General features: G+C 41.9%; 1 protein-coding gene across 8 annotated transcripts in view; it reads right to left on the reverse strand.

Annotated features, from left to right (window-relative positions):
• The window catches only part of apaf1 (apoptotic peptidase activating factor 1), a 250376-nt gene that overhangs the window by 181704 nt on the left and 48756 nt on the right, over window positions 1–19916 (reverse strand). For all 8 annotated transcript variants that reach the window (XM_070897457.1, XM_070897452.1, XM_070897453.1 and 5 more), the window contains 4 exons: window positions 18748–18986; window positions 7919–8086; window positions 7078–7209; window positions 3658–3771 (listed from right to left, as the gene is read on the reverse strand). In XM_070897457.1, coding sequence (XP_070753558.1) covers window positions 3658–3771; window positions 7078–7209; window positions 7919–8086; window positions 18748–18986 — 653 coding nt within the window. The remainder of the gene's footprint in view (window positions 1–3657; window positions 3772–7077; window positions 7210–7918; window positions 8087–18747; window positions 18987–19916) is intronic.

Below are 19916 nucleotides of genomic sequence, written 5' to 3' on the forward strand. Positions count from 1 at the left end.
CTCCAGACAGGGATGTACAATTGTTGAAGTTCATCAATGTGATCTTTAAATGTTTGCCATTGCCTATCCACCGTCAACCCTTTAAGTATCATTTGCCAGTCTATTCTAGCCAATTCACATCTCGTACCATCAAAGTTACCTTTCCTTAAGTTCAGGATCCTAGTCTCTGAATTAGCTGTGTCACTCTCCATCTTAATAAAGAATTCTACCGTATTATGGTCACTCTTCCCCAAGGGGCCTCGCACAACAAGATTGCTAAATTAGTCCTTTCTCATTACACATCAACCAGTCTAGAATGGCCAGCCCTCTAGTTGGTTCCTCAACATATTAGTCCAGAAAACCATCCCTAATACACTCCAGGAAATCCTCCTCCACCGTACTGCTACCAGTTTGATTAGCCCAATCTATATGTAGATTAAAGTCGCCCATGATAACTGCTGTACCTTTATTGCATGCATCCCTAATTTCTTGTTTGATGCTGTCCCCAACCTCACTACTACTGTTTGGTGGTCTGTACACAACTCCCACTAGCGTTTTCTGTGCTTTGGTATTCCGCAGCTCCACCCATACAGATTCCACATCATCCAAGCTAATGTCCTTCCTTACTATTGCGTTAGTTTCCTCTTTAACCAGCAAAGCTACCCCACCTCCTTTTCCTTTCTGACTATCCTTCCTGAATGTTGAATACCCCTGGATGTTGAGTTCCAGCCTTGGTCACCCTGGAGCCATGTCTCCGTGATGCCAATTATATCATATTCATTAATTGCTGCCTGTGCAGTTAATTTGTCCACCTTATTACGAATACTCCTCGCATTGAGGCACAGAGCCTTCAGACTTGTCTTTTTAACACACTTTGCCCTTTTCGAATTTTGCTGCAATGTGGCCCTTTTTGATTTTTGCCTTGGGTTTCTCTGCCCTCCACTTTTACTTTTCTTCTTTCTATCTTTCGCTTCTGCCCCCATTCTACTTCCCTCTGTCTCCCTGCATAGGTTCCCATCCCGCTGCCATATTAGTTTAACCCCTCCCCAACAGCACTAGTAAACACTCCCCCGAGGACATTGGTTCCGGTCCTGCCCAGGTGCAGACCATCCGGTTTGTACTGATCCCACCTCCCCCAGAACCGGTTCCAATGTCCCAGGAATTTGAATCCCTCCCTTCTGCACCACTCCTATGTAATCGATGTTATTCTAATGAAACCAGACCCACAGTTTCAAGTCGTTCTTCGGATTTGTTATTTCCTTATAGCAGGCAACAGTCCAGTGAATCTGTATTGTATGCTCTGTAAAATCCGAATAACCTTCCTATAGTGTGGAACACAAAACTGCAGATTTATTAAATTTTTGTATGGGCTCATCACTACCTCTTGGCTTTTATATTCTATACCTTGAGTTAAAACTTAGAACTCTATTATCTTTCCTCACAACCGTGTCAGCCTGGGGTACTGCCTTTAATGTTCTGTGATGAACTTATACCCCAAGTCCCTCTGTTCTTCCACAGCACCGAGCCTACTTCCATTCAGAGTATATTTATTGCTGATTTTTCTTTTTAAAACCAAATGGATTACCTCACACTTACTGACATTGAATTCCATCTGCTACTTTTGAGCCCATTCCCGGTTCGTATCAATGTCTCTTTGCAGTTCCCTTTGGTCTTCAAAAGAATGAACTACACCTCCTATTTTGGTATCATCGGCAAATTTCAACAGTACTCCTTGTAGACCTAAATCCGAATCATGAATATACAGTGAATAGAAGTGGTCCCACAACTGAACCCAGAGAGACACCACTACACACTTCAAACCACTCTGAAAAAGAACTTTTAACTCCCAACTACATATTCATTCATTAACTGCTTTAGCCATGGATCTATGTCAAACACATTGCCCCCTTGCAAGGGGGGTTCTGCATATACATTGCATGTCAAATAATCTTCTTGTGTCTACATCATCCATTCCTCTCAGCATTTTAGAAACCTGAAACACATTTCCTCCATTTCTTTGTAACAGATAATTAATCTCATTGCTAATGGCCCCATCATTGCTCATTGCCAACAAAATCATTGTCCTTTTGAAGGCAAAGTGCCAAAAGTTGCATAATATTTCAAAATTGGTCTTGCCACGATCAATGTAATGTTAAAATCATACAATCATAGAAATTTCAGCACAAGAGGCAACAACTTAGCTCATTGTGTCTGACTCAGCATATCAGAGCTATTGAATGCCATACAGAAAAGAGTAGAATAACTGGTTTGACTTATAATTAGAAGTCACATGTTTTGACTTATTGCTGCAAATTGATGGGATACTTTCTGTGAACAGTCAATAGTCATACAGTACTAAGATCATTTTCTACCTTTGTCAAAATACACTTTGTTGCACATCTTCATCGAGTGTAGAACCCTGTATTCATTTTCACATTAAAGTCCATCTGCCATATCTTAGCCGCTTAACCTAATTGGTTCACATCTACCTGAATGCTAATAAATCTCCCTTAAAGTTTCCCCCGGGCCACAACACTTGGTGCCATAGCAATTGTATTTATTACAACTAACAATAGCTTCCATTTTAACTATATGAATAGTACAAACAGAAAGGGACTGAAAATAGATCCCTGCAGAAGTCCATTGGTTACTGTCACAGCTTTCCTCATTTAATGTCTTTTTTTTAAATATTGGGAAAAAATGTTGTTACCTTCAAGTTTTAAGATAAAGCTCTTGTACTTATGAAACTCCTTAAAATACTAACCAGAGCCTCTTGCATCATCATTGAAATGTTGGTACAGAAGGAGGCCATTATGCCTGTGCTGATGCTAGGTTTCCCACACGTTATCTAATCTCATTTACTTGCTCTTTCTCTGTGTCCATCAAAGTATTTTTTTTTAGTAAGAAACTTGCATTTATATAGTGTATTTTATGATCTCAAACCGGCCCAAAGCACTTTATAGTCAGCAAAGTACCTTTGAAATGCAGTTACTGTTGTAATGTAGGCAAATGCAGCAGCTAATTTGCACACAGCAAGGTCCCATAAATAGTAATGAGATAAATGATCAGATAATCGGTTTAATGGCGCTGGTTGAGGGATAAATGTTAGCCAGGACAGCGGGAGAATTACCGTGCTATTCTTCGAATAATGCCATGGGATCGTTTATGTATACTCAAGAAAGCAAACAGGGCTTTGGTTTAATCTCTGATCTTCAGTACCCAATATTTGGAACCTTTAGAAAACAGCACCTGACAGTGCAGCACCCCCTCAGTAATGCACTGAAGTATCGGCCTAGATTATGTGCTTAAATCTCTGGAGTGGGGCTTGAATCCATTACCCTACTTAATGAGGAAATGAAAAAATATTTACAACTATTTTCAGTTAAATTTTATTTCCAAATGTTCTCAATAGAGCTTTTATTGAATCTCTGATCTTCAGTACCCATTGTTTGAAACCTCAAGAAAATTCAAGAACAATTTATTCCACTAACACGAACCTTAAAACAATGCAGAATAGTAAGTCACAGTTGTTTTACCATCTTCCTTAGCTCACATGTACAACAGATTTTTTTTTTTTTTTAATTCATTCACAGGATGTGGACATCGCTGGCAAGGCCAGCATTTATTGCCTATCCCTAATTGAAGGTGGTGGATATTTCAAGTCACTGTGAAACTTACCTCTTTATCCAGTATGTGCTTATATTCCACAAAATCATTTATCAACTGGGCTGGGCCCATCAGTTCAGTCTTGGCCTTTATCCAATCCATTGAAAACATGAGTGAATAGAGCTCCTGTGAAAAACCATTTATAAAATTCAGCAGGCTTTTCTCTAATAAAACTGAAAAGTAAAATAGAATCCATGCTCTAGAGATCATAAGGCAATCCACATCATTGGCTCACAGGAAGACTACTTATTAAGCACAAATTGCTATTGAAAACATTTAAGTAGCATTCAGACAAAAAGGGCATGGGGACTAGAGTCAGAACTGCTGTTGGTATTCCAAATTGCTCAACCAAGCTGAAAGTTTGTGTGCAGCATCTTACTGATTGTGATCCATCTTTTGGGAGGCAGACACAGAGGTTACTGACAAGCTTACCCAATCGGGACCTAGCCTCCTGTTAGACAATCTCATGACAACTTAGGTCACGATGGAAGTCACAGTCCAGGCCACCCTATACTATCAGTTGAAGGAACATGTGTGATGACAAACAGGGAAAGGAATAAAGGACCAAACCTCACATAAATTTCTAGATTTTTCACTAATTATATATAGTTACTATTTAAACAGCGCTAACAAAAATACATACAATTTATTATTCCAGTTTATTAGATTGACTCATGTGAACGGAAGACATTTGAATAAAGTTTCTCATGCTTACTCTATTGCAATAGACTATCAGCAAGATCATACGCTTAATTGCTTGTTAGAATTACTACAAGTGCACCATGTCGCCATTAGAAGGGTTCATCTACATTGATTATATTTTAATAGTTATGGGGAAAGTTGAAATATTTACAGCAAAAGCTATTATAGATTTCTCTTTTCTGGTGAAAAGATTACATTACTGAAGTCCTAACTCTGGAAAAGCAAATGTATTAATCTATAAAATGAGAAATTTAATACACTAGCTTATTTGAAATACTAACTCAATTTCTAGCAGACAATTTTCATGCAAAAATTATTTTCTGATGTAATGTTCACTACAATTTCTATTTGAAGCATGCAGATTGGATTTTCTATTAGGAAATTGAATTTAAAAAGTCAATCATATAGAGAGCATTGCTCAATTAAAGATTGCACCGCAGATTAAATGATATACCCTTATCCTTTCCTTGCCAAGTCACTCACCAGCTCTGGCAGAGGGAGAAGGGGCAAATCTTCTCCCAAGCCTCTGATAAAGTGTCTCTTAGTTGGCTGCTCGGAATAAAGAATTGCTTGGCAACACTTCATCATCTGATTATCCTTCTACAGGAAAACATCATTCTACAGAAAAATATAGCCACTGACTTTGAATGGTTGGAAGATTTAACCCCTAGCTGTCTCTTAGCACTTTTATGTGCAACATGCCAGAGAACAGAAACTCAGTACCTGCATCCCTTATCTCTACTAAACAGCCATATTGAAACTCGTATTTATATGGTCATGTTTATACAGATTTGTTGCAAAATTGGTAGCTTATAATTATAGTTAAACATAAATCTAGTACTTAATTGCACGGTATTCAAACTTCCCTTTTTAATAAATGGATGCCATCTTGTAAATGAACAAACAAGAAGCAAATAGTTTTAAATTTCTCTTACTCAATTAACTTCAAGCCAGTTCACGAAATTAGGCAGAGATATATCTTAAATGTACTAAGACATAAGGGCACCTGTTCTCATTTGACAAACATTCAAATGTGTTAATCTCTTCAAAGCCCAATGGCATGGATTCTGCGTTGGGAATAATAGTGAGGCTAACAACACGTCCCAATGAGAATTCTTCAATCTGATTGAGTAAAGAGTCACACTGTTTCTTGCCCACAGATGCCCTGTAGAGGGAACCGCGTTGGATCAGATGCCCGATGATAGCAAGTCTACGCTCAAAAGCTTGCATAAATTCTGTGGGAAGCGGTCAGCGTAGTGAACAGCAAATGTTGTTTCTTCGCCGCTGACTGCAACATCTGGGCCAAATAATAAAATATTCCAGTTCAATAGATCAGTTTCTCTTTATAACAAAACTCAACAAAAAAAACACACACACAAAAGCAACATAAGGCTGTGAAATACATTTGGAAAAGAACCAAAAATCATTATCCAGGATCCTGAAAGCTTCTGGCAAAAACCGGAGGCTGATGTAGTACTAAAATTTAAATTCATCAGAGGATGTAATTTTATTTAAGGGCATTATAGCATTTTCCAAAAGGCCCATTTTTAGGTTCCACTGAATTATATGCTTAGAGTTATTTCAACTGCACTGAAAGAAATTAGCTATCATTCCCTAAATTTAAAAACATTTTAATGGTTTAGAACAAAAAATGGCAGCACAACACAGTATTATAATACACAAACACTAACACACTATATACCAAGGGGTTCTACGACACAAGATCCCAAACTCAGCCACACTGATGAGGTGCTGAGCAGAAACCAAATACTACCCGCATGGTGGAGGGGGGAGGGGAAGTTAAAGGAAACAATGACCTCATAGCACTTTTTCACATATTTCAGTAGCTGTTTTGGGGAGGCATTGGCCGAGGTCTGGAAGCTGGTAGATACCCATCTGGATTTTTCACAGCAACAGAAAGGGGCAGAATAGCTTAAATAAAGTCACACCCTCTAAAGCTAATAGCAATTAGCAGAGAAGTTTTGAAATAGTTTACACTTTGAGCTCTACGAATCATGAGCCACAAGTTTTAAGTGCTTTTTAAGAGTGCAAATCAGAGGAAGATGCCTGGGATCTGCGCTCCTCTTGTGCATCCTAATTTTAATCGCTCCATCATTGGTGGCCGTGCCTTCAGCTGCCAACGGCCTAAGCTCTGGAATTCCCTCACTGAACCTCTCTTCCTCTCTTTTCTCCTTTTAGACACTCCTTAAAACCTACCTCTTCTGCCTTCCCTAATAGGTCCTTATATGGTTCGTTGTCAAATTTTGTTTGATTACGCTCCTATGAGGCACCTTGGGACAGTTTACTATATTAAAGGCGCTATATAAATGCAAGTTGCTGTTGGGAGCAATTTATTAGACTGTTCCTTGTTTGAGAAATGGCGGATGATACATTGGGACAATGAAGGGAAAACAAAATGGTAAAAAGAGTAACAATTGGCATTTTGGAGTAACAATTGGTATTTTAAATTACATAAGCCATGTTACAATAAGATCACCAATTCATTGCATGGCCTAACCCCCATACGAGGTAGAATAGACAGTCAACTGAAAGCTTCCTCTGCACATCACAGGCAAGGTACCCGATCATGGTGGACTTGTATGGCCACCGTAAGTACATTTGCTCTCTATGAGATTATAATGTTATTTTCGCAATTGTCAGTATAGAACAATAGTCTTTAAGTCATTTTTTACAGATCTAGACTAATGTAAGTGTATAGTTAGCACTAACCTTGTCCATATTCGCTTTAGCCATATGGTTAGCCAGAAAACTGTACCAATACATGCAATCTTCATCAGAAAGTGATGGAAACCGCCTTATATATGTCTTCTTATATTGGCGAACTATTTTAGCATGTAAATCCTGAGGAAAGCAAATGTGAACTTAAGTTAATTCAACAAATAATTTCAAAATATTTGAACAATAAATCACAATAGCACCTGTAAATGAGTAAGCATCCTACCCGCCTCTTTCTGGCAGGACACTACTTAGATATGCAAATAGGGGTCCTACGCCGGTTGTAGGACCCAATTGCAATTTTCAGCTACGAATAGATGGAGATGCGCAGCTCATACTCTGCCCATTGGTATCAGACATTGACAAGTCTGACCAGCGGTCCTTAAAAGGTGCAGGAAATTATTCATTTTTAATTTAGTGGGGCCAGAAGGAGCAGGAATCGGGGACCATAAAAATACTGCAGCCCACTTTCAGCACATTCAACCGGCCCAAACCAAAAATGTTTCGGGCCTCCCGGCATAGGCTCTAGTCAGGTGGTAGCCTTTTTACCGCTTTTGCGCGCGTTTCAGCCGGAAGTCAAAGATCAGCCCCACTGAGTCTCTTGCTGACCAAGAAAAAAATTGCAAGCTCACATCACTTTTCAAAAATTGCAGGCACAATAACCAACCGTCATTTCGTTATTTCACGTGATACTGATATCTGTGAATATACATTTACTAATAGATTTGCAAGTTAAAATTGATATTTCCACCAAGGAGCCAAACATACCAAACAAAGTGATGGGAAAACGATCAAGGGGAAGGAATAAGTTATTTATTAAAAGAAGAAAATATACCGGAAGTCGATCACGATTCTGTTCGGTCAGGAAATCCAATTGTAAATCATGCAGGTAATACTGAAAAGATTTCCCATTCCGGTCACAGAATAGTAAAGATTTGTTGACAAACACTTGCAAAATGTCTTCCACTTCTTCTGCATCCATCTCCCACAGAATACACAGAACCTGTTCCGACATGAAAATTCACAGTAATAAATATATGAAGTTTACCACAGAAACAACAACTTATAGTTATATAGCGCCTTCAATGTAGCAAAATGACCCAAGGCTTTTCACAGGAGCGTTCTCAAACAAAATTTAACACCGAGTCACATAAGGAGATATTAGGGCAGATGACAGGTAGGTTTTAAGGAGTGTCTCAAAGGAGGAAAGAGAGGTAGAAAGGCTGAGAGGTTCAGGGAGAGAATTCCAGAGTTTAGGGCCTTGACAGCTGAAGGCACGGCTGCCAATGGTGAAACGATTAAAATCGTGGATGCATAAGAGGATAGAATTGGAGGTGCGTAGATATCTCGGGGGGTTGTAGGCCTGGAGAAGATTAGAGAGATAGGGAGAGGCGAGGCCATGGAGTGATTTGAGAACAATGATGAGAATTTTTAAATCAAGGCATTGTTGAACCGGGAGCCAGGGGTGAAGTGTGAATGGGACTTGGTGCGATCATTTATTACCAACTAACAGTTGTGAACATTTCCCAATGCAAATTATCTCCAAACATTCCTTCAATCAGAACTGGCCATGCAGTTTGTGCCTTATGAATCTACATGGTGCCTGAGTGTGTGGATCCAAGACAATTAAAAAGAATGCACACAAATGTAAAAGACTTCTGAAATTGATTTGAATGAGTGTGTCTGTGACAAAAACATTTGTCTGTCGAATATTTTAACTTGCATTTTATATTGGCAGAAATAGCATGCAAGGGGTTATCTCCCATGGCCACACAGCTATTTTTGCAACAGAAATCAAGCTAGACAAATTGGTTACAAGGTTTTCTGCAAAGTGAAAGATTTCAACGCCCATACAATGGTTGTCTAAAGTGCTAAATGTTTACCCAATATTGAACCCCAAGCATCTTTGCCACTGCCTAAGATTGGCTGCATGCAATATTGATGAATGAATCAGAAACAGAAAATGCTGGAAATACTCAACAGGTCGGCAGCATCTGTGGAGAGAGAAGCAAACCAACATTTCAGGTCGATGGCCTTTCCGGCATCCACAGTATTTTACTTTTGTATTGATGAATGGATATTTGTTCTAATGTAATTATGAGAGGTGTAGACGTCTGTTGCTTTTGTTTCAGGATGCCTACAGGGATGGTCCTAAATTAGTGAGACATAGGCCCCAAGTTTCGTGCCGCGGCGAAAATGCCGCACCTCCAAGCTGGGCGCCTGTTTATCGCGCCAAAAACTGCGCCTAAAAAAAAATCCGATATTCTCGAGCTCCTTGGAGCTCGATGTCTGCTTGGCGCAGCGCGCTCTTCGCAACGGGGGGCGGAGCCTAACACTCGCGCCGATTTTCTAAGCAGCAGGGGGCGGGTACAATTTAAATTAGCCTTCGTGGTGCCGGCAACCCTGCGCGTGCGCGTTGGAGCGTGCGCGCACGCGCAGTCTCACACAAACATTGGCACTCGGCCATTTTTTAAAATACTGCAGAAAAAGTGAAGATTTGTTTCTTGGACCCCTGCAAAGGCTTGTAATTTAATTTTTTTTGATATTTCTGTGTGTGGGGGAGTGCTTTTAGCAGCACTGCTGAATAAATCACCTGCTGAAATCAGTGAGTTCAGCTTTTCACTGCTAAACTTGCAGAACCGGTGCTGCATTGGTGCATGGAAATTAAGGACTGTGTGTTTGGAGAAATAAGAGTGCCAATTCAACTTTGCAATAATATGTGGTGTTGACAATGCAGCACCCATTCTGCAAATTTAAATATAAAACTGTCGATGTGGCTGCCTCTCCCTGTCCAAATGGCCTCAGTCCCCCTCACAGCTCGAAGGTTGCTGCTGTATCTTTGGCTGCAGGCCAGCCACTGACGCCGCTCCTAAAGCGTGGCCGAATGGCCTCAAGAACCTTAATGAGCTGCGTGTGTCCTGCGTTGATTCTTCGGCTGCCGGCCAGCCACTGACGCCGCTGCTATCTCATGGCCGAATGGCCTCGGGTCCGTCCGGTGCTGCTTCTTCGCGGCCAGCCACGAAGAGAATGAAGGCCTGCCTCAAACACTGCAGCTCAGCTCGAAGCTTGCTGCCGCTGCCGTCGAGACACTGACGCCACACCGCTGCCTGTCTCCAACATGAAAGGCCTGCCTCAAGCACTTTCACACAGGTAGGAACATGGTTTATTTAATCTTTTCTTTGCTTATAAATTTTTATTCAGGTTGGATTTATTTGTATAATATTTGTATAAGTATAACTAAGGATTGATTGTAGAATTTAATGACTTCCCTTCCCCCCCCCTCCCCCCCTCGTTCCCTACGCCTAATTTGTAACCTACGCCTGATTTTCTAAAGTGTAGACAAGGTTTTTTCAAGCGTACAAAAATCTTCACTTACTCCATTCTAAGTTAGTTTGGAGTAAGTTTTCACTCACGAAACTTTGAAATCAGGCGTAAGTGGCCAGACACGCCCCCTTTTGAAAAAAAAATTCTGTTCCAAAGTGAAACTGTTCTACCTGACTAGAACTGGAGCAAACTAAATGTGAAGAATTCCGATTTCTAAGATACTCCGTTCTACACCAGTTGCTCCTAAAAATCAGGAGCAAATCATGTGGAAACTTGGGGCCATTGAAATCAAGACAGGGCTTAATCTGGGATAGTCCAACCAAAGAGCCTATCCATCTTTTATCCACGAATGGAAAAAACAGCCTGAAAGAAGTGTACATTAAACTTACATTTACCCAAGTCCATCAAAAGACAAGGAGAATGTGAATTGTGTCAGTGTTTTTTTGATTGACAGCTAACTGCGATCTTTTAAAAAGGAGTCAGGAACATTGATTCACTGAAGCCCTCTGTGACAGACAGATTAGAGATAGTGTTCTCAAGTAACAGAATTATATTGAGAACCAACATACAGCCAGTACCTGACTCTCAAGGCCAACAGCTGCAAGGATGCATGGCAGTTAGCAAAGGAAGTTAAGTTAGATTAAGGTTTACGGTCTATGCATAGAGAGACTGCAAATAGTATCTTTGTTGATTTATGCATCGCGTATTTTACTGAGTTATTCTGATTACTGTTCATTTATTTGCCTTATGTAAATAAAACAGCTTGTTGGGCCAAAGCTGGTGTCTCGATTTGGTAACAAAATATATCCAGCCATCTTTCAAGGTGAGAAGCATATGAAGATGTTACTACAAGCATGATTAACATAGCTATGTTGTTCAGTTAGGCTTGCAGAAATAGATAAATAGTGCTACAATTAGAGGTAAAATGGATTCCATTCTCTTGATATGAAACGTAAAATGGTCTGAGTCCTCAGACTGGCAGAAATCTCATTAAGAAATTCCCTCTGATCATAGGTCAATTGAGTTAAGTGTGGTAGACAGATTGTTTCTGCAGTAGGCTGAACCTTTGCACAGTGCACCACTGATGCGCTGGCCGTATAATTCTATTTTAATAAACATTCATTTCATTCTGGGATGTCATATCATTTTAAAAACGGTCTTAGTAGATTAGACTTCTGAATTATTGTATTTTGTGTACAAGTTGACATCCAAAATCCGGAAACCTTGGGACCGAGGCCGTTCCGGGTATTTCCAGAATGTCTTTGCCTAGGCCAAGGGAGGTAGGTGGGGGGACATCGGTCGGGCCGCTGGATGTTCGGGGTGGGGGGGGGGGGGGGTTGAAATACAGCCAAGGCTGGGGTGGGGTTGGGAGCACGGAGGTTGATCAGGCCGAGGCCTGGGGAGGTTGGTCAGGTCGCAGGAGGTTGGCTGGAGGTTGGGGGACGGCCGGAGGTTGAGCCAAGGTGGAGGGAGGTCGGGCGGCTGGAGGTCGGGGAAGGTCAGGCCGAGGCCGGGGGAGGTCGGAGGTCGGGCGGCCGGAAGCCTGGGCCGCCAAGGCGGGGGAATCCGGATTTCGGAACATTTTCCGGTTGACCCCGCCACGGATCGGCCCGGTGTCCAGATTCCGGAACAAACCGGATTCCAGAACTCCGGATTTTGGACATTGCACCTGTAATACACTAATGAGTCATACATGCTTTGTCTGGTAAATAACTGAAGAAATTGGTTTAAATTGTAACGTTTGCACTGATCATGGGCAATGTCTTTAGGATTTGTTTGGAATTCCACTTCAAGGGGAAACATTGAGCTGCACTGGCCCACAAGTCTTTAACAACCAGAGTCCATGTGCATTGCACACACCACAGGGAGACCTCAAGAACCTAAAAAAATACAGCTGAAGAAATGTTCAATAGAATCCATCATTAAAACTGCAGCAGACATCTCTACTGGATGAAAGCAGAGAGAAAAAGGAGTTTTACACAGACTTTTGTAAACTGAGTATTTTAAATATTGTCTTATGTACTGTGGCACCTAGCTTCAGTATATCCTTTCATTGTGCAATTTCTGCAGATACTTCAGCCAGTGCAGCTCTGACAGGTAATATTTGCACTGATTCAGTTAGGTGAATTACAAAGTTGTGTGCATGTTTATTGAATTGAAAAGTAGAGAAGTTATGCTAATCTTGTATGGAACCTTGAATAGACCACACCTGGGAGTACTGGGTACAATTCTGGTCGCCATACCTGTATTATACAAAGGATATAGAGGCACTGGAGAGGGTGCAAAAAAGATTTACAGGGATGATACCAGAAATGCAAGGGTATACCCATCAGGAAAGGATAAACAGGCTAGCGCTCTTTTCTCTTGAAAGGAGAATGTGAGGGGGTGACCTAATAGAGGTCTTTAAAATTATGAAAGGTTTTGATAGAGTAGATACAAAGAGTGTTTCCACGTGGGGAAGAGCAAAACTAGAGGCCATCAATATACGATAATCACCAAGAAATCAAATAAGGAATTCAGAAGGAACTTCTTTACTGAGAGAGTGGTGACAATGTGGAACTCGCTATCACAGGGAGTGGTTGTAGCGAATAGGATAGATGGATTTAAGGGGAGACTAGATAAGCATATGAGGGGGGAGGGAAGAGAGGATTAGGCTGATAAGAGTTAAATTAGGAAAGACGGGAGGAGGCTCGAGTGAAGCATAAACGCCAGCATGGACTGAATGGCCTGTTTCTGTGCTATATATCCCATGTAACTAAGGTAACTGTTAACCCAGGGCTCAAAGATGTTTCCATATCACAGGTGACATGGATCACTTATTGGAAGTGTGGTACAAACATGGAAAAGGAGGATGACTTTTTAAAAAACAAACCATAACAACAAGAAGATTAAGTGGAAATTCAGCTGAACACACTTTTCATTTAAATAATTTACTATCAATGTTTTTAAAAGCCAATTTCCTTTGATCCATCTCAAAACTAAATTCACTGCTACTTTCAAAAGGGCTGTCAAATGGATTGATGTAATCAAAGCCCCACTGCTCATTAAAACAAAAATTCAAAATGATTTGGCACAGAAAAGTGATATATTTCCATAAATATTAATAGGTACTATTCTGCAGATATTTCTGCTCATCCCACAACATACTGCATGAAACCACGAATCACAGCTTCCTGCTCAGTAGTCAAATGCTGCCATCTATAAATGAGCAACACAGGGTGATTAATAGCTTTGTGTTTATTTCAAATATACCTACCAAATAATAAACTTAATATGGGAAAGCAAATTTAAGCCCACTCTAATAGAAGTTGGCCAACTTATTTTCATGTTCTGACAACACCTGCCAAATTTCCAATGGATCTGGAATGGATGGGGTTGGAAACGTGTTAGAAGACAGACTCGGCCATATCCCCGTCTGCCTCCTTTATCAGAGGGCTGGCTAGTGGCATAAAATGCAACCACCTGTATACAAATCATTAAAATGCCATTTGTATTCCCCATCACTTGCCCTGTTGGAACACTGGACCCGAGGTCATCTGTTGGATCAGGGCATCCAGCATTCAAAGAGCAGTGGAGGTAGCCTGAAGGTTTACTTGAAGAGGAGTCGGTGCACTTTGTTGCCATGCAAAGGCCCCAAGAGCAGCAACCAGAATTGTGTTAACAAACCATTAAAAGTATTTAGGCAGCTCAGAGGCTGCCAAGGGCACATTTTCTGTTTGACACAACTCCCTGGCACAGTCGAGGGGCCTGCCCCCAGCGTCGAGGAGGTGCGTGGAGAGGCGTGAGTTCCGGGGTCGGCGAGAGGCCTATAAAGGCCCAAAGCAGCGGCAGTCAGGAGCAGCGCGAGTTTGGCGAGAGGCGTGCCGGTGCAGCTACATGGAGAAGGCAAAAAAGAAGTAGAAAGAAACAAAGGTGACGTCACAGCCAAGGGGATAAGTGATTGGTGAGTAGTTTTTCTTTTTTCTCTTCTATAACAGTGAGTAAACTTTAGCATTGTTGTTGCCAATTTAAGTGTATCTAAGGGTTAAGTCATGGCAGGAGAGCTCGGTCACGTGTTATGCTCCTCCAGTACCATGTGGGAACTCGGACACTTCCGGTGTCCCTGACGACTACGTGTGCGGGAAGTGTATCCGTCTCCAGCTCCTGACAGACCGCGTTACGGAATTGGAGCTCAGGGTGGATTCACTCTGGAGCATTCACTATGCTGAGAATAGCACGTTTAATGAGTTGGCCCTACCGCAGGTGAAGGGTCCACAGCCAGCTAGGGAATGGAAGACCAGCAGGAAGAGCAGTGCAAGGAAGGTAGGGCAGGGGTTCCCTGCGGTCATCCCCCTGCAAAACAGATACACCGTTTTGAGTACTGTTGAGGGGAATGACTCATCAGGGGAGGGGAGCAGCAGCCAAGTTCATGGCACCATGGCTAGCTCTGCTGCACAGGAGGGCAGGAAAAAGAGTGGGAGAGCGATAGTGATAGGGGATTCGATTGTAAGGGGAATAGATAGGCGTTTCTGCGGCCGCAACCGAGACTCCAGGATGGTACGTTGCCTCCCTGGTGCAAGGGTCAAGGATGTCTCGGAGCGGGTGCAGGACATTCTGAAAAGGGAGGGAGAACAGCCAGTTGTCGTGGTGCACATTGGTACCAACGATATAGGTAAAAAAAGGGATGAGGTCCTACGAAAAGAATTTAAGGAGCTAGGAGCTAAATTAAAACGTAGGACCTCAAAAGTAGTAATTTGAGGATTGCTACCAGTGCCATGTGCTAGTCAGAGTAGGAATCGCAGGATAGCTCAGATGAATACGTGGCTTGAGCAGTGGTGCAGCAGGGAGGGATTCAAATTCCTGGGGCATTGGAACCGGTTTTGGGGGAGGTGGGACCAGTACAAACCGGATGGTCTGCACCTGGGCAGGACCGGAACCAATGTCCTAGGGGGAGTGTTTGCTAATGCTGTTGGGGAGGAGTTAAACTAATATGGCAGCGGGATGGGAACCAATGCAGGGAGACAGAGGGAAACAAAAAGGAGACAAAGGCAAAAGACAGAAAGGAGATGAGTAAAAGTAGGGCGCAGAGAAACCCAAGGCAAAAAACAAAAAGGGCCACTGAATGTAAAGGGACTGCAGGAGGGATCAAAACTAAAATTCATGGTTTAAAAACTAGTATTAAAACACTCTACCTAATCGCACGCAGCATTCGAAATAAAGTAAATGAGTTGACGGCACAAATCATTACAAATGGCTATGATTTGGTGGCCATTACAGAAACGTGGTTGCAGGGTGGCCAAGACTGGGAATTAAACATACAGGGGTATCTGACGATTCGGAAAGATAGACTAGAAGGGAAAGGAGGTGGAGTAGCTCTGTTAATAAAGGATGATATCAGGGCAGTTGTGAGAGACAATATTGGCTCTAATGAACAAAATGTTGAATCATTTGTGGGTGGAGATTAGAGATAGCAAAGGGAAAAAGTCACTGGTGGGCGTAGTTTATAGGCCCCCAAATAATAATTTCACGGTGGGGCGGGCAATAATCAAGGGAATAATGGAGACATGTGAAAAAGGAACGGCAGTAATCATGGGGGATTTAACCTACATATCGATTGGTCAAATCAAATCGCACGGGGTAGACTGGAGGAGGAATTCATAGAATGCATACGGGATTGTTTCTTAGAACAGTATGTTACAGAGCCTACAAGGGAGCAAGCTATCTTAGATCTGGTCCTGTGTAATGAGACAGGAATAATAAACGATCTCCGAGTAAAAGATCCTCTCGGAATGAGTGATCACAGTATGGTTGAATTTGTAATACAGATTGAGGGTGAGGAAGTAGTGTCTCAAACGAGTGTACTATACTTAAACAAAGGGGACTACAGTGGGATGAGGGCAGAGTTGGCTAAAGTAGACTGGAAACACAGACTAAACGGTGGCACAATTGAGGAACCGTGGAGGACTTTTAAGGAGCTCTTTCATAGTGCTCAACAAAAATATATTCCAGTGAAAAAGAAGGGTGGTAAGAGAAGGGATAACCAGCCGTGGATAACCAAGGAAATAAAAGAGAGTATCAAATTAAAAACCAATGCGTATAAGGTGGCCAAGGTTAGTGGGAAACTAGAAGATTGGGAAAATTTTAAACGACAGCAAAGAATGACTAAGAAAGCAATAAAGAAAGGAAAAATAAATTACGACGGTAAACTTGCGCAAAACATAAAAACGGATAGTAAAAGCTTTTACAGATATATAAAATGGAAAAGAGTGACTAAAGTAAATGTTAGTCCCTTAGAAGATGAGAAGGGGGATTTAATAATGGGAAATGTGGAAATGGCTAAGACCTTAACCAATTATTTTGCTTCGGTCTTCACAGTGGAAGACACAGAAACCATGCCAGAAATTGCTGGTCACAGGAATGTGGGAAGGGAGGACCTTGAGACAATCACTATCACTAGGGAGGTAGTGCTGGACAGGATAATGGGACTTAAGGTAGACAAGTCTCCTGGTCCTGATGAAATGCATCCCAGGGTATTAAAAGAGATGGCGGAAGTTATAGCAGATGCATTCGTTATAATCTACCAAAATTCTCTGGACTCTGGGGAGGTACCAGCGGATTGGAAAGCAGCTAATGTAACGCCTGTTTAAAAAAAGGGGGCAGACAAAAGGCAGGTAACTATAGGCCGGTTAGTTTAACATCTGTAGTGGGGAAAATGCTTGAAACTATCATTAAGGAAGAAATAGCGGGACATCTAGATAGGAATAGTGCAATCAAGCAGACGCAGTATGGATTCATGAAGGGGAAATCATGTTTAACTAATTTACTGGAATTCTTTGAGGATATAACGAGCATGGTGGATAGAGATGTACCGATGGATGTGATGTATTTAGATTTCCAAAAGGCATTCGATAAGGTGCCACACAAAAGGTTACTGCAGAAGATAAAGGTACGCGGAGTCAATGGAAATGTATTAGCATGGATAGAGAATTGGCTGGCAAACAGAAAGCAGAGAGTCAGGATAAATGGGTCCTTTTCGGGTTGGAAATCGGTGGTTAGTGGTGTGCCACAACTGTTTACAATATACATAGATGACCTGGAAGAGGGGACAGAGTGGAGTGTAACAAAATTTGCAGATGACACAAAGATTAGTGGGAAAGTGGGTTGTGTAGAGGACACAGAGAGGCTGAAGAGATTTAGATAGGTTAAGCGAATGGGCTAAGGCTTGGCAGATGGAATACAATGTCGGAAAGTGTGAGGTCATCCATCTTGGGAAAAAAAAAACAGTAAAAGGGAATATTATTTGAATGGGGAGAAATTACAACATGCTGCGGTGCAGAGGGACCTGGGGGTCCTTGTGCATGAATCTCAAAAGGTTAGTTTGCAGGTGCAGTAGGTAATCAGGAAGGCGAATGGAATGTTGGCCTTCATTGCAAGAGGATGGAATACAAAAGCAGGGAGGTCCTGCTGCAACTGTATAGGGTATTGGTGAGGCCGCACCTGGAGTACTGCGTGCAGTTTTGGTCACCTTACTTAAGGAAGGATATACTAGCTTTGGAGGGGGTATAGAGACGATTCACTAGGCTGATTCCGGAGATGAGGGGGTTACCTTATGATGATAGATTGAGTAGACTGGGTCTTTACTCATTGGAGTTCAGAATGATGAGGGGTGATCTTATAGAAACATTTAAAATAATGAAAGGGATAGACAGGATAGACAAGATAGAGGCAGAGAGGTTGTTTCCACTGGTCGGGGAGACTAGAACTAGGGGGCAAAACCTCAAAATACGGGAGACACAATTTAAAACCGAGTTGAGAAGGAATTTCTTCTCCCAGAGGGTTGTGAATCTGTGGAATTCTCTGCCCAAGGAAGCAGTTGAGGCTAGCTCATTGAATGTATTCAAGTCACAGATAGATAGATTTTTAACCAATAAGGGAATTAAGGGTTATGAGGAGCGGGCGGGTAAGTGGAGCTGAGTCCACGGCCAGATCAGCCATGATCTTGTTAAATGGCGGAGCAGGCTCGAGGGGCTTGATGGCCTACTCCTGTTCCTAATTCTTATGTTCTTATTATGCTCTTATGTTAGCATGCAAATGACCCCAGGACCAGAAAGCTGGCAAGGATCAGGCGGGTAACTCCGCAGCAGGCAGAATTTCCTCTCCGTCCGCGCCCCCCCCCCCCCACCCCCCCAATCACCACCAGTGAGACCTCCAATTAAAATGCATAGGCCTTAATTTCTATAAGCATATTCATTGATTACCAGGCAGTAGAAATTAAACAATCCATTTTCTCCAGATCTGCGATCAGCGTTGGATTGAAGATAAACAGTGTTGGATTGAAGATAAATGTTTCCATAATCCTACCTTAGTTGGCACTTTCACATCTTTTTTAAGAATGGAGAGGTCCTTGTAGTATACTTTATGGTCCTCCTCCAACACCTCAATGCTTATTGCCATGGCTTCATCAAGTGCCTCATAATCATAGGAGGAGGATTTGCGAATTCTTTTGAACTGTTTACTCTGCAGCTGTTTGAGGTAATAGACCCAGCGGTTTGGAAATTCTCGCAACAGTGCACCGATGAGGGAGACGACAAGAGGAGAACCTGCAAAAATATTAGTATCCATGGATTTTCATTTCAAAAGTTTATTTCAAAAACACAAAGTAAGCTTACTTTATAAACTCTCGGCCAGAGACACTGCCAGCAGTTATTAAATGCTGGAAAACAGTACATTATTTTGTCAGAGGGAATCTTGTCATCAAAACTACTTTTAAAAGAACTATGATCAACTTTACAGGTTTTCTTTCATTTATCTATTTAAACAAACTGAATTCTTATTTTCATCAGGGGAACTGGTTGATTGGAAGAAATTTCCAAGCCTTCGGGTGAGAGCTAGTTGAATTAGCATGAATGGATACAAGTCATTTTTTTTATTACAGGAATGCAGCCAACAGAGCGTAACTGGCCCCATCCCATCCCCGCTCTCACCTGTATTCCATAGTGTAAACACCCCAATGTTCAAAGAACCAATAGCTTCATCGACCCACAAAAATGCGCATTGACAAATGTGCCATCAGGTTAAGGATGCCAGCTTCAGTCAAATGAACATAGAACATAGGAACAGGAGTAGGTCATTCAGCCCAATAAGCCTGTTCCTCAATCCAATGAAGGGCCATTCACTGCATTTAAAAGACTGGGCAGCAACTCCATTGGAGAATCAAAAGAACATGAGCTTCCTTTAACACACAGCTACAAACTGATGGTTGAAAGAAACAAAAACTGATCTACGCCATTTGGGCTATTCTGGCTAGAGTTTAAATCTGACTAGAGCTGGTAAATGACTTATCGAAACATAGAAATTAACAGCGTAGAAGGAGGCCATTTCGGCCCATCGTGTCCGCGCCGGCTAACAAAGAGCCACACGGCTCGCGGTCAGCAGCCCTGAAGGTTACATATAAACTTAACAATGAACAATGGCAGAAAGGTAAAGAGCACCCCACCCGCCGCACACAACTGCGACACCCCTTGCAACGA

The sequence above is a fragment of the Pristiophorus japonicus genome, chromosome 13, assembly GCF_044704955.1.
Source record: "Pristiophorus japonicus isolate sPriJap1 chromosome 13, sPriJap1.hap1, whole genome shotgun sequence".
Lineage (NCBI taxonomy): Eukaryota > Metazoa > Chordata > Chondrichthyes > Pristiophoridae > Pristiophorus > Pristiophorus japonicus.